We start from the raw sequence: 12,571 nt of genomic DNA, 5'->3' as shown, positions 1-12,571 counted from the left end.
GTTGCCAACATTGTTCTTCCACTAAAAAAATTGATTAAATACAGTTGTGTATCGTGCAACCGACTAATTTTTTTGCATTGCCGGAAACTCGGCAAAATATAACTTGATGTCAATTTTTGGACATGTTTGATAATGACTTACCATAAATTCCGGACTATAGAGCGCACCCGATTATAAGCCGCACCCACCACATTTCGGGAGGAAAACCGATTTTGTACATACACGAGCCGCACCTGTATATTAGTCGCATGCGCCCACATTGCAAAAATGCAACACAAACACAAAATTAACCCATGCCCGACACAGCCCAAAAATCACAGCCGGCAAAATGAACGGAAAATAATATCGGTACTTAAGGTTTGATGCCGACCTGCAGAGTCCGGGTGCCCGTTGAAAGTAATCCAAGGAAAAGAGTGTATATTTCCAAAGGTAAGGGTGGGAAAAATATACATCCACTATTGTCCACCACGTCCACAAACACGTCTCACCTTTACTCCACTTCCCGTCAGCCCGCGTTTGCCCCACCCCTTCTTTCTCATTTGCTCGTGCAAAACATATCAGAATAAGTTTCTAAAATAAATACATTACAAAAATATACAGTTGCAAATACATATTATACATGGTTACACATATTTACAAAGAAAGACGATACACCGAGAGAGTTTTCAAAGCTTTAATAATAATATAACTTTCATCCCAAACCGTGCCTGTGAAGGGTAGGAAAACGCTACTAGCAACACGCTCGCAACACTTTAAACGGCTCTGTTAAAAAAACATACCGTACTTGTAGTAATCACGGTAAACCGTCCTCGTCTTTCTCCTTATATCCGACGTCATCAAAGTCGTCTTCCCCAGTATGAGAAAGAGACTATGTCATATAGATGTCGTCCCACGCTCTCTTATTCAAAAACACGCTAGCACCACGCTCGCAAAGTGAAGTTTACGTGCAATAGCTCCGTTTCCTTCTTTATCGGATTGCTCGATTGCGTTTAGGTTGAAAGCTGCGTCATGTGCTTTTCTTTTTGCAATTTGCATGGTGAGGATATCTCTACGCTAATTTAATTTGTGCACAAGCTAAGAAGTTGCAGTCTTCTTCGGCGCATATGTTCCACCGGTTTAAATCTTACCTTTTGTACTCGAGCGCCGCTGGCGGCCGTTAGAAAAATGACATAAATTGGCCGCATCGCTGAATAAGCCGCAGGGTTGAACGTTTGGGGAAAAAGTAGCGGCTTATAGTCCTAATTTACGGTAGTTGCCACACTTGGGATTGCTGCTGCTCACTGTTGTTTCAAGCGTTGCTCACCGACTTTGTGTGAACGCTCAGACCCCTGGAAAATGACAGGGAACATTGCTCGTAACCAAGAAATTTTAAAGTGTTGCAATTTCTGTTGGTCACCAGGTTCAGCGCACCATCGCCAAGCAGATCCAGATGGTGAAGCAGATCGGCAAAGGCCGCTACGGCGAGGTGTGGATGGGCCGGTGGCGAGGTGAGCGAGTGGCCGTCAAGGTCTTCTTCACCACCGAGGAAGAGAGCTGGTTCCGAGAGACCGAGATCTACCAGACCTTTCTCATGCGGCACGACAACATTTTAGGTGAGGCGGCCTTCGCGGAAGGAGATCTGATGGTCTTTTGGATGATTTATAAACGGGAAAAAAAAAGAAAAAAAAAACTTGGGGGATTTTGGGAAGCCAGGAACAGATTACAGTGGAACCTCGGTTTTCGAACGCCTCTCAGGTCGAACAAACGGAGTCCGACCAAAAATTTTGAGAAATTCTTGCTTCGCTGATTGGTCAAAAAATCTATACAGGTGAAAAAAGAAAAGTAGTGCGTACAACTATTACATTTAAGAAAGAAACTAGACAATTCCCGCGGCGATTGTAAGAGTTGTGATTGATCTGGAAGATGATCCCGTCATGTATATATAACCCCGGTTGTTAGCATTATGAGTTAGCATAACATTTTTAACCCAGAGAGATGTTTCTGTCATTTTTTTACTTGGTTCTGTGGGGAGACTTGCCCCCCCCCCCACCCCTGTGCTGGCAAGTTCATTTCGGATGGGCCCATCATCGTTAACAACAAGGATATGCCTTGTGGAGGTCCAAAATTCACATTCATGGTAAAAACATAGTAATAACACTGTTATTACACTTTCAAAACTTTTAAAATATACATGTTCAAATAGAATAGGCCGTTCGATTTGAGTTGGCCCATCCGGAACCATTGAGCCCATTCATTTTGCTAATTCGTTAGCATGTGGCCGTTAGCATAATAGCACCACCGTCCACCTGCGCCTTCTGCTGACCACCACAAAGGTAAGAAATCCTATTCATTATTCTTTTCTTTATCCTTTTTTTTTAATTTTTACACGTTCATGTTAGCGTAATCTTTCGTACGGAAGATTACGATAACGCGGACGTACGATTAGCCTGGGTTAGCTTTATGTTTACGTTAAACAGTCAAGGTAAACATTCAGGGTGTTGGAACGGAGCCCAACATTCAGGGTGTTGGAACGGAGCCCCCTTTCCAATGAACCCCTCACCACTTGTTGTGGAGACCCGGGTGCTAAATGACTTGTAAACGACCTTGATTTTTCAATTTTTACACGTTCATGTTAGCGTAATCTTTCGTACGGAAGATTACGATAACGCGGACGTACGATTAGCCTGGGTTAGCTTTACGTTTACGTTAAACATTCAAGGTAAACATTCAGGGTGTTGGAACGGAGCCCAACATTCAGGGTGTTGGAACGGATTAAAACGATTTACATTATTTTCAATGGGAAAAATGATTTCGGTGATCGAACAAATCGGTTTTCGAACAGGGTTCTGGAACGGATTATAGTGGAGAACCCAGGTTCCACTGTATGTGAAATTCTAGTTACGAGCTACCGCCGGGAATACATTAATCTTGTATGTTAAGGGGCCGTTAATTCTCATGTTCAAATGTTTTATTATTATTATAATTATTATTTTAAATTTGACTCTAAATTAATGGTTTAATTTATATAAAAAATACTGTCAGACTAGGCCACACTCCTTAGCACTAAGGTATCGGTTTTCTTTTCAGGACACCCAAAAACTATTATTAGTCCAAAATATATATATATTTTTAAAATTTGGTCTTATTTAATAAACACTTGAGGAACTATTTAGGGCAGTACGGCAGCGCAGTGGTTAGCGCACAGTTCTGAGGTCATGGGATAAAACCTTCCTGTGTAGAGTTTGCATGTTCTCCCTGTGCTTGCGTGGGTTTCCTCCCACATTCCAAATTATGTCAGGTTAATTGGGCAAGCCAAATTGTCCCTAGGTGTGAATGAGTGAGTGAATTGTCTTTCTCTGTGAACTGGCAACCAGTTCAGGGTGTCCCACTGCCTGAAGATAGCTGGGATGTGCTCCAGCACCCCCGCGACCCTACTGAGGATAAGCAGTGCAGATAATGGATAGATGGATGGAACTCTTTAGGTAAAGCTTGATTAAATGGAATTTGAGATTTTTTTTCACATGACATTGAGCTATTTTACCAAACATGGTTTTTGAACCTTTTATTTCTACAAAAATATATATTCAAGAAAAAAAAATGCATTTTTAGATGTATATTTAGGTTATTTTTTTTGTAATTTTCAATTATTTATTGTATCATGAAAATAACATAAACGTGATCGAATGAAATGTTCCCATTGATAACCTTCCTAAAACACACACAACATTATTATAAATATTTGGTTTTAAATCGATTTTTAGATTCCAAAAATAAATTTGAAAAATTGCAAAACCGCATTTTATTATTGTATTTTGAAATTGTATAAAACCAAAAGATTAAAAGCGTAGAAAACTCAACATTTTTAGATAGAAATAGGCATAGCGGCTGGGTGGTTAGCGCGCAGCCTCACTGTGCGGAGGTCCAGGGTTCAATTGCAGCTACCGCAGCCTCTCCGTGCAGAGTTTGCATGGTCTCCCCGTGCCTTTGTGGGTTTCCTCTGAGCACTCCCCTCGTTCCAAAAACATGCATGTCAGGTCAAATAGCCGGTCCGAATTGTCCCTAGGTGTGAATGAGCGAGTGAGTTGTCTGTCCCCGTGTGCCCTGCGATTGGCTGGCAACCAGTTCAGGGTGTCCCCTGCCCACTCCCCCAAGACGCCTGGTGTGGGCTCCAGCACCCCCACGACCCTACTGAGGATTAGCGGTGCAGCTGATGAGATGAAAGATGAGATGAGAATTAACGGCCCCTTAACATACAAGATTAATGTATTCCCGGCTGTAGCTTGTAACTCGAATTTCACATTTTGAACGAAGTTTCTCCATAAGAAATAATTGAAAACCAATTAATCCGTTCCTGTGCAGAAAATGGATGGATGGATGGATGGATGGATATAGATACAATTGAAATCAATTTCATTTAAATTTGCTGTCTTCTAGACCCTCTGCATCCATCCACCACTTCACTATACCAGCTCAAGTCATGTCACATGAATACAAATGAAAATTTACGATTTCTTGTAATGTGTGCAAAAAATGTGCTTTAAATCATCATAAAACAACTATTAAATGTAAACAAAACGTGAATTAAAAAAACATGTTTATGATGAATGTAATATTTTACATCATTTCAACCAAAACATGGAAAAAAATATTTAAAAATGAATAAATTGTCGAGCAGCACGGCGGCGCAGTGGTTAGCGCTTGTGCGGCACAGTTCTAAGGTCTTGGGAACCACCTGTGTGGGTTCAAATCCAGCTACCAACCTTACTGTGCGGAGTTTGTATGTTCTCCCCGTGCTTGCGTGGGGTTTCCTCCGGGCACTCCGGTTTCCTCCCACATTCCAAAAACATGCATTTCAGGTGAATTGGCCGGTCCAAATTGTCCCTAGGTGTGAAGTTGTCTGTCCCCGTGTACCCTGCGATTGGCTGGCAACCAGTTCAGGGTGTCCCCTGCCCACTGCCCGATGATTGCTGGGATGGGCTCCAGCACCCCCGCGACCCTACTGAGGATAAGCGGTGCAGCTGATGAGATGAAATAATGGCAATAAATTGTCTTATTTTTCATTCAATTATTTCATTCTGAAAATAGTCCAAAAAATACAATTATCAGTGTAGAATAGGCAGATACATTAATTGGCACTTTCTTTTAGCTCTAAATTTTAAAATACAAACAAGATGTTGTAATTTGTTACACAGAACCCAAAAATATAGTGGCATGAAAATGAAAAAAAACAAAAAATAGAGAGAAATGAACATGTATTTGTAATACATTTCATGTTATTTAAAAATAAAAATATAACATAAGCGGCTTTAAGTGCTAATGATTAAATAGATAAAAACACAACTCATAAAATTAACATTTGATTATTAGAACCTGATTAAAACCATCTCATCTCATCTCATCATCCGTACCGCTTATCCTCATTAGGGTCGCGGGGGTGCTGGAGCCCATCCCAGCCATCTCCGGGCAGTGGGCAGGGGACACCCTGAAATGGTTGCCAGCCAATCGCAGGGCACACAGGGACAGACAACTCATTCGCTCATTCACACCTAGGGACAATTTGGACAGGCCAATTCACCTGAAATGCATGTTTTTGGAACGTGGGAGGAAACCGGAGTGCCCGGAGGAAACCCACGCAAGCACGGGGAGAACATACAAACTCCGCACAGGATGTCTGGAGCTGGATTTGAACCCACGACAGGTTCCCATGACATGAACTGTGCCGCACAAGCGCTAACCACCGCGCCGCCGTGCTACCCGATTAAAACCATAATGATTTCATTTTTAAACCCTAAAAGTTCTTCTTTTCCTCAAAAACCTCCAGGCTTCATCGCGGCCGACATCAAGGGAACGGGCTCGTGGACGCAGCTCTACCTGATCACCGACTACCACGAGAACGGCTCGCTTTACGACTACCTCAAATGCAACACGCTGGACGCCGGCGCCCTGATCAAGTTGGCGCACTCGTCCGCTTCGGGCTTGTGCCACCTGCATACCGAAATCTACGGCACGCAGGGAAAGCCGGCCATCGCCCACCGAGATCTCAAGAGCAAGAATGTCCTGGTCAAGAGAAACGGGACCTGCTGCGTCGCAGATCTCGGCTTGGCTGTTAAGTTCAACAGGTTCGTGGATGCACTTCCCTTTTGGGCGAGGAGAGTTGGTGGTCTTTCTAGCAAACCCACGGCCAACGACAGAAATAGGCATCACAATCTATTAGGGCAGCAGTAGCTCAGGAGGTAGAGCGCTCGTCTTGGGATCAAGGGATCCCTGTTCGAATCCCGGCTCCTCCGTGTTACATGTGGAAGTGTCCTTGGGTAAGACACTGAACCCCTAATACCCCCAATAAGCAGGTTAGCGCCTTACATGGCTGCAAGGCCGCTATTGGGAAATGTGAAGCACACTGTAAAGCGCTTTGGGAAGTCATTGACTTGAAAAGCGCTATAGAAATGCAGATCATTTCATTTCATTTTAACCGACTGTGGGGTAGTCAAGTCAAGTCATCTTTATTTATATAGCCCTAAATAATAATAATAATAATTTCCTTGTATTGTCATTCTGTGTAACAATGTACACAGAACGAAATGTCGATTGCACCTGACCCGTTGTAGCGAGCCGATGCAGCCGCAGCCAACAGAGGGCGCCGCCGACCACTTTTTAAGTCTTAGGAATGACTCGGCCGGGGCGCGAACCACCGACCTCCGTTAGAGAGACATACTCAGGGATCAGAATTTTCCGCGGATCCGCGGATTTCCGCTGTTTTTGAACCCCAAAGGCATTCCGACTTTTTCACTTTTTCTCTTGCGTAGCAAACAAATTCAAAATCCGACTGTCTCACTCTTTCCTTTATTGCTCTGGCGCACCCTGGCGGCCGTTAGAAAAATTGGCCGCATTGTTGCTCAAGCTGCAGGGACTGAACTGCATTTGAACTTATCTTGCAGTATTTACAAAAAAATCAGTTATGTGGGCAAATTATTTTAATCTTCTAAAAATGTTACTTAAATGATAAATATAAGCATGGTTTTGGACAAGTAAATTGCCTAAAACCCAGGAGCTTGGGGGTGGGGGGGGGGCTGCTCCGCCCTGCTTTATTCCTGGACCCTGGCTATTTCAGCTGAAAATGAAAATCTCCATTCTGATCTCTGCATACTGTGGGCTCGAAGTCTGAGGCGGCTCGTCCATGAGGGTTGGACCATGGTTCACCTCAGCTTTGTGTACGGCAATTTCCGCTCTATTCGCAGGTTGTTGTAGGGAAGCTGCTTTGTAGCTCTTCTCAGCGTGGTATTCGTTCAGCACCTCTAGTACTTCACATGATGACCACTTATCGATGTTTTTAGATCTGTAAGTGAGTGCCAGTTCTTTGCAAGGGCAGTTCCTAATGAACATGCGAGTAACCTCAATTTCAGGGTTGTCAAATATTTTGCCCTGCTCACTCAAGCAGTCAGAGGCAAGGTCAGCTGCTCTGTTTAGTCTCAGCCAGTAGTCATAGGGGTCTTCCTGGTCTTTGGGCAAGGTTGAATAAAAGTCAGCTAAAGGGACGGCAGAGTACTTGGTACAGCTGAAGTGTTTCCTGAGAAGACTATAAATCATGTCAGGGCGGGTATAGACGTCTATATTACTGTTTCTAATGCCATACCTAACTACCTCTTTAGCTTTTCTTCTCAAATGCGTAATGATTTCCTTAAAAGCATGCATCTGACAGTCGGATACTACAAAGGGTAATGTACTGATCCAGGGTCTGATTCCAGACCAATGTTCCCTTTAAGCTCCGAGTGTGCGCAATCGCGCACTGCCTGCACATTCTCAGCGCACAAGAAAATCCAGCCAGTGCACAAAAATCAGGGCTCAAAATTACTAATTAAGGAGCGACTTATGTCAAAGTTACAGTGCATGAAGGTAAAAATACACGGGTTCCCCTGACGCTGTTTTCTAAATGCGGTATTTTGAAGTCAATGTCGAACGAAGTTGAAAAGTAAAGTCAGTAGAGTTTTTCGAGAACCGGCTTCTTCGGCTCGGCTCACTAAAGAGAACCGGCTCTTTCGGGTCCCAAACGGCTCTTCAGGTCGTTTTTGCTTCTTTAATCCCAACACGACCAAATATTATGTAAAATTATGCATAAAATGACTTAAAGGAAGGGGGGCGGGGGGAATAGAACAAAAAAGGAAAAAATTCCAAAAAGTATTTAAAAGCTGAGAAAAAAAGGAAACAAAAGGTGAGAAAAAAGAAGGGAAAAATTCTGAAAAAAAAGCCAGAAAATAAGAAAAGAAAGAAACAAAAGAAAAAAAGTAAATAGAGAACAAAAAGAAAAAAAGTGACAGCTCGGAAAAAATAAACACAATGAGATTTTTTTTAAAGGAATTTAAAAAAAAAAAAAAAAGAAAAGTTTGTGTTGCACTCAAATAATTTCTAATTATACCAATTTAATCTTGTTGCCAACATTGTTCTTCCACTATAGAAATGTGATTAAATACAGTTCTGTATCTTGCAACCGACAAAATAAGCCCCCAAAAATGTTGGATAGATAGATAGATACTTTATTCATCCCCGTACGGAAATTCACACTTCCAGCAGTCTACCCCGTTGTTTATTAACAGATGAACATGATGCCCTAGGGCACTAAAAGATGGGTGAAAACTGTCAACTGTCACTGTATTCTAAATAGGCCGTCTTGATGTGAGTAAATAGCGAAGTGGATGACGTCACGCCAGTCCAAAAATTCGACATCCCTGCGGCAGATGGAAAACTTTTCTTTGTGAAAATCCAGGGATACACCACCTCGTGTTAGCAAGTCCGCCTCCTCTCCGATTCCCCCCGGCTTTCGTGTCTCTGTTTAGCGGCGTTGAAGCCGGATTGCTCCGGGTAGCTCCGGGTGGCTACACGTTAGCGTCCGGAATGCTAAACGTGAGCCACGTTTCCGCAAAACACAGCAACTGCGCTCCCTGTGCGCTTCGATGTTTTCCACCAGCACTCGATGATCTTATTTGGTCGTGAGTTCGCATTTACCATGATTACGGATGGTACCGAAGACTTATAACGCCGCTAGCCGCTTCGCTAGCTCCAGCTCTTCCTCGATAGGCCCCTTCATCACGCCGGCACGAGAATTCTTCAGGGCAAGGAGTTGAAATTCCTTGAATACACGCATTTTTTGTGCGCTAAAACCCATGTCCATAGGATAGAAGTAATCCATAGTGTAGTTGTCAAAACGGGAAGAAAAAACACCGAAGATAGGAGCAGACAATAAAACAATAGGGCAGCTGCTGGAAAAGGCAGCCGCTTGTGGCAGCGCCGCTTTGATGATAGTATTATGCGTCAAAAGATACCAGGAAAAAATAAATCTTGGGAAAGAATTGTTGTAAAAACAAATTTTTTTTGCATATCCGCAAAATGTAACTTGAAGTTTTGGACATGTTTGATAATGATTTAGATGCCTCACTTGGGTTAGCCGTTGCTCACTGACTTTGTGTGAACGCTCAGACCCGGGGAAAATTAGAGGGAACATTGTTCCAGACTGTTTCATTTTGAGACCATCTAGCACACAAACTGTTAAATTGAAGGAAATCCTGTGAGCCTTACAGTGTGACATATATGGTACTGAAAAGTATGGAAAAGTATAGAAAGAAAGTACTAAAAAGTATAAAAAAAAAAATATTTGGGAAAGGATGGGGAAAAAAAGTCCCAAAAAGTATACATTTCAGTCTGTTTTCTACTTTTTAATAAAGAAGTAAAATAATGTAAAATACTTAACTGAACAAGTATTAAAAAATACCAAACAATATGAAAAGGCAATAAAAAGTGTTGAAAAGGTAATGGAATTTCTCATCTCATCTCATTAGCCGTACCGCTTGTCCTCATTAGGAACGCAGGGGGGGCTGGAGCCCATCCCAGCCATCTCCGGGCAGTGGGCAGGGGACACCCTGAACTGGTTGCCAATCGCAGGGCACACAGGGACAGACAACTCATTCGCTCAATCACACCTAGGGACAATTTGGACCGGCCAATTCACCTGAAATGCATGTTTTTGGAATGTGGGAGGAAACCGGAGTGCCCGGAGGAAACCTACGCAAGCATGGGGAGAACATACAAACTCCGCACAGGAATTCTGGAGCTGGATTTGAACTCACGACAGGTTCCCATGACATGAACTGTGCCGCACAAGCGCTAACCACTGCGCCTCCGTGCTGCCCCTTAATGGAATTTACCAAACCTTATAAAACGTACAGAAAAGTAAAAAAAAAGGACTTGAAATCAGAGAGCAGTATTAAATCTATCTACCCTGGTCATATCCCTTGAGAGGGGTGACCAACAATAGGACAAACACTTACAACAATAAAAAAAAGGGAAAAAGGAGCAAAAAACACACACATTTTTGGGGGGAACATGGCCAACCCAAATGCCCAAACACCCAAGCAAGTTAAGCACCTCAGGACCCAAGTCGGTCATGCTTTCGTACCTCCAGATAGAACTGGACACAAAAAATCGGCCATGTCACTCGGGTCAGGGTGACACAACACACTCTCCTGTTCAACAGCAGGGCCCGACAGCTTTCGCTGGTTTACCCCTGCCGCATCATACGGGTACCCTGCCCATCCCTTAGAACGCGTCCAAGATCCCACTTCAGTCTGTTTTCTACTTTTCAATAAAAGTAAAAAAAAAAATTGAAAATTACTGAACTGAACAAGTGCTAAAAAATACCAAACACTATGAAAAGGTAAATAAAAGTGTTGAAAATTAATGAAATTTACCAAACCGTATTAAAACATACAGAAAAGTAAACAAAAAAGGACTTGAAACGACAGAACAGTATTAAATCGTACAGAAAAGGATGGAAAAGGTGCAGAGATGTATTTAAGTATATGAAAAAGCACCAAGAAGTACAAAATTTACTAAAATGTTCTAAAAATTACACAAGGTAGGAAAAAGGTACAGACGAGTTTGAAAAAAATACTCAAAGCTATGAGAAGGTTTGAAAGTACAGAAATGTCCTGAAAACTATGAAAACGTACGGACGGATATAGAAAAAAAGTTTAACAAAATATGAAATAAGTACTAAAAACTATGAAAAAGAATTGTATGAAAAAGTACAGTATGGAACATTTGAAAAAAATCTATCGAAAACTATGAAAAACAACTGAAAACTATTAAAAAGTATGAATATATGAACTGAAATATATATATAGATATTTTATTCATCCCCGTAGGGAAATTCACACTTCCAGCAGTATCCTTTTGTTGTCTGTTAACAGATTAAAAGGATGGCCTCGGGGTGCTGTGTTGTAGTTTAGCAACAGCGGAGTGGATGACGTCACACTCTAGTTTGATGTCCCTGCAGCAGATGGAAATCTATGTGCCCAGGGTTACACCACCTCATGTTCACGTAGATAGCGAGTCCACCTCCTGTCCTAACAGCGCTGAAGCCGGGTAGCTCCACGTTAGCGTCCGGGATGCAAAACGTGAGCCACGTTTCTGTAAAACTCAGCAAAGTGCACTCCCTGTACGCTTTGATGTTTTTCACCAGCACAGCCAGTTTGTCGGTCTTATTTGGTAGAGAGTTCACATTTACCATGATTACGGACGGTATCGAGGGCTTATAACGCCGCTAGCCGCTTAGCCTTCACCTTAGCTACAAATAGTGTTCACCTTCACTCTCAATGACTTCGATGTATTAGCTCTTATGCTAGCTCGGCTAACAGATTAATGAAACCATAGTATATTGACATATATGTTAAAATTGTATAATGCCCTTTTGTTTTGGGCATTATCACATGAACAAAGTTTTGGGGTGTAAAGAACATAAAACCGAACTTCCCTTTTCCCCTCTCCAGCGACACCAACGAAGTGGACGTGCCTCCAAATCTACGGGTGGGCACCAAGCGCTACATGCCCCCCGAGGTCCTGGACGAGACCCTGAACCGGACCCACTTCCAGTCCTTCATCATGGCCGACATGTACAGCTTCGGCCTCATCATGTGGGAGATGGCTCGCCGTTGCGTCTCTGGAGGTAAGGCTCGCTACGTCCTCAATCGTGTGTGTGCTAAACATTGTTACCTGTTTGCAAAAAGGAATCGTTGAGGATTACCAGCTCCCGTACTACGACCTGGTAGCATCCGACCCGTCCTATGAAGACATGAAGAAGGTGGTCTGCCTCAAGCAGCAAAGACCGGCCCTGGCCAATCGTTGGGCCACAGATGAGGTATTCCTCATAACTCCCGTAAACCGGGACAAAAACCTATAGATAGGACATTTTGTTGCTCTGAGGTGAAATTGTCTTATAGCCAAGGATAGAAACCCATAGTCATAAGCTAAATCATTCAAACCTCCTGGTACTGGTTGGATACCTTAACCCAGGGGTGTCAAACTCATTTTAACTCTACTAATATCGAAAACTAATATTTATTATTATTATTAAAGCCCCAGTGTGTAATATTTGACTAGATATCGCTGTATTGTTTAATGCAAACGAAAACCAGTGCCAAGAGCACAGCGTAGCAGCAAGTTGACAGGTAAACATGGGGGGACAACCTTAAGTAGGGATTTCACTATGTAAAGCAGAGGCGTCAAACTCATTTTAACTCGGGGGGCCACACGATAGACGAACATG

General features: G+C 42.7%; 1 protein-coding gene across 1 annotated transcript in view; it reads left to right on the top strand.

Moving 5' to 3' along the window:
* bmpr1bb (bone morphogenetic protein receptor type 1Bb) overlaps positions 1-12,571 on the top strand; it is a 115,414-nt gene that overhangs the window by 99,378 nt on the left and 3,465 nt on the right. Inside the window, exons 9-12 of the mRNA XM_088355342.1 lie at positions 1,400-1,592; positions 5,801-6,098; positions 11,796-11,971; positions 12,033-12,163. Coding sequence (XP_088211468.1) covers positions 1,400-1,592; positions 5,801-6,098; positions 11,796-11,971; positions 12,033-12,163 — 798 coding nt within the window. The remainder of the gene's footprint in view (positions 1-1,399; positions 1,593-5,800; positions 6,099-11,795; positions 11,972-12,032; positions 12,164-12,571) is intronic.

The sequence above is a fragment of the Urocampus carinirostris genome, chromosome 16 (assembly GCF_059441175.1).
Source record: "Urocampus carinirostris isolate Australia breed hairy pipefish chromosome 16, RoL_Ucar_1.0, whole genome shotgun sequence".
Taxonomy (NCBI): domain Eukaryota; kingdom Metazoa; phylum Chordata; class Actinopteri; order Syngnathiformes; family Syngnathidae; genus Urocampus; species Urocampus carinirostris.
The sequence above is the reverse complement of the archived record's forward strand: the minus strand, read 5'-3'. Positions and strand labels throughout refer to the sequence as shown.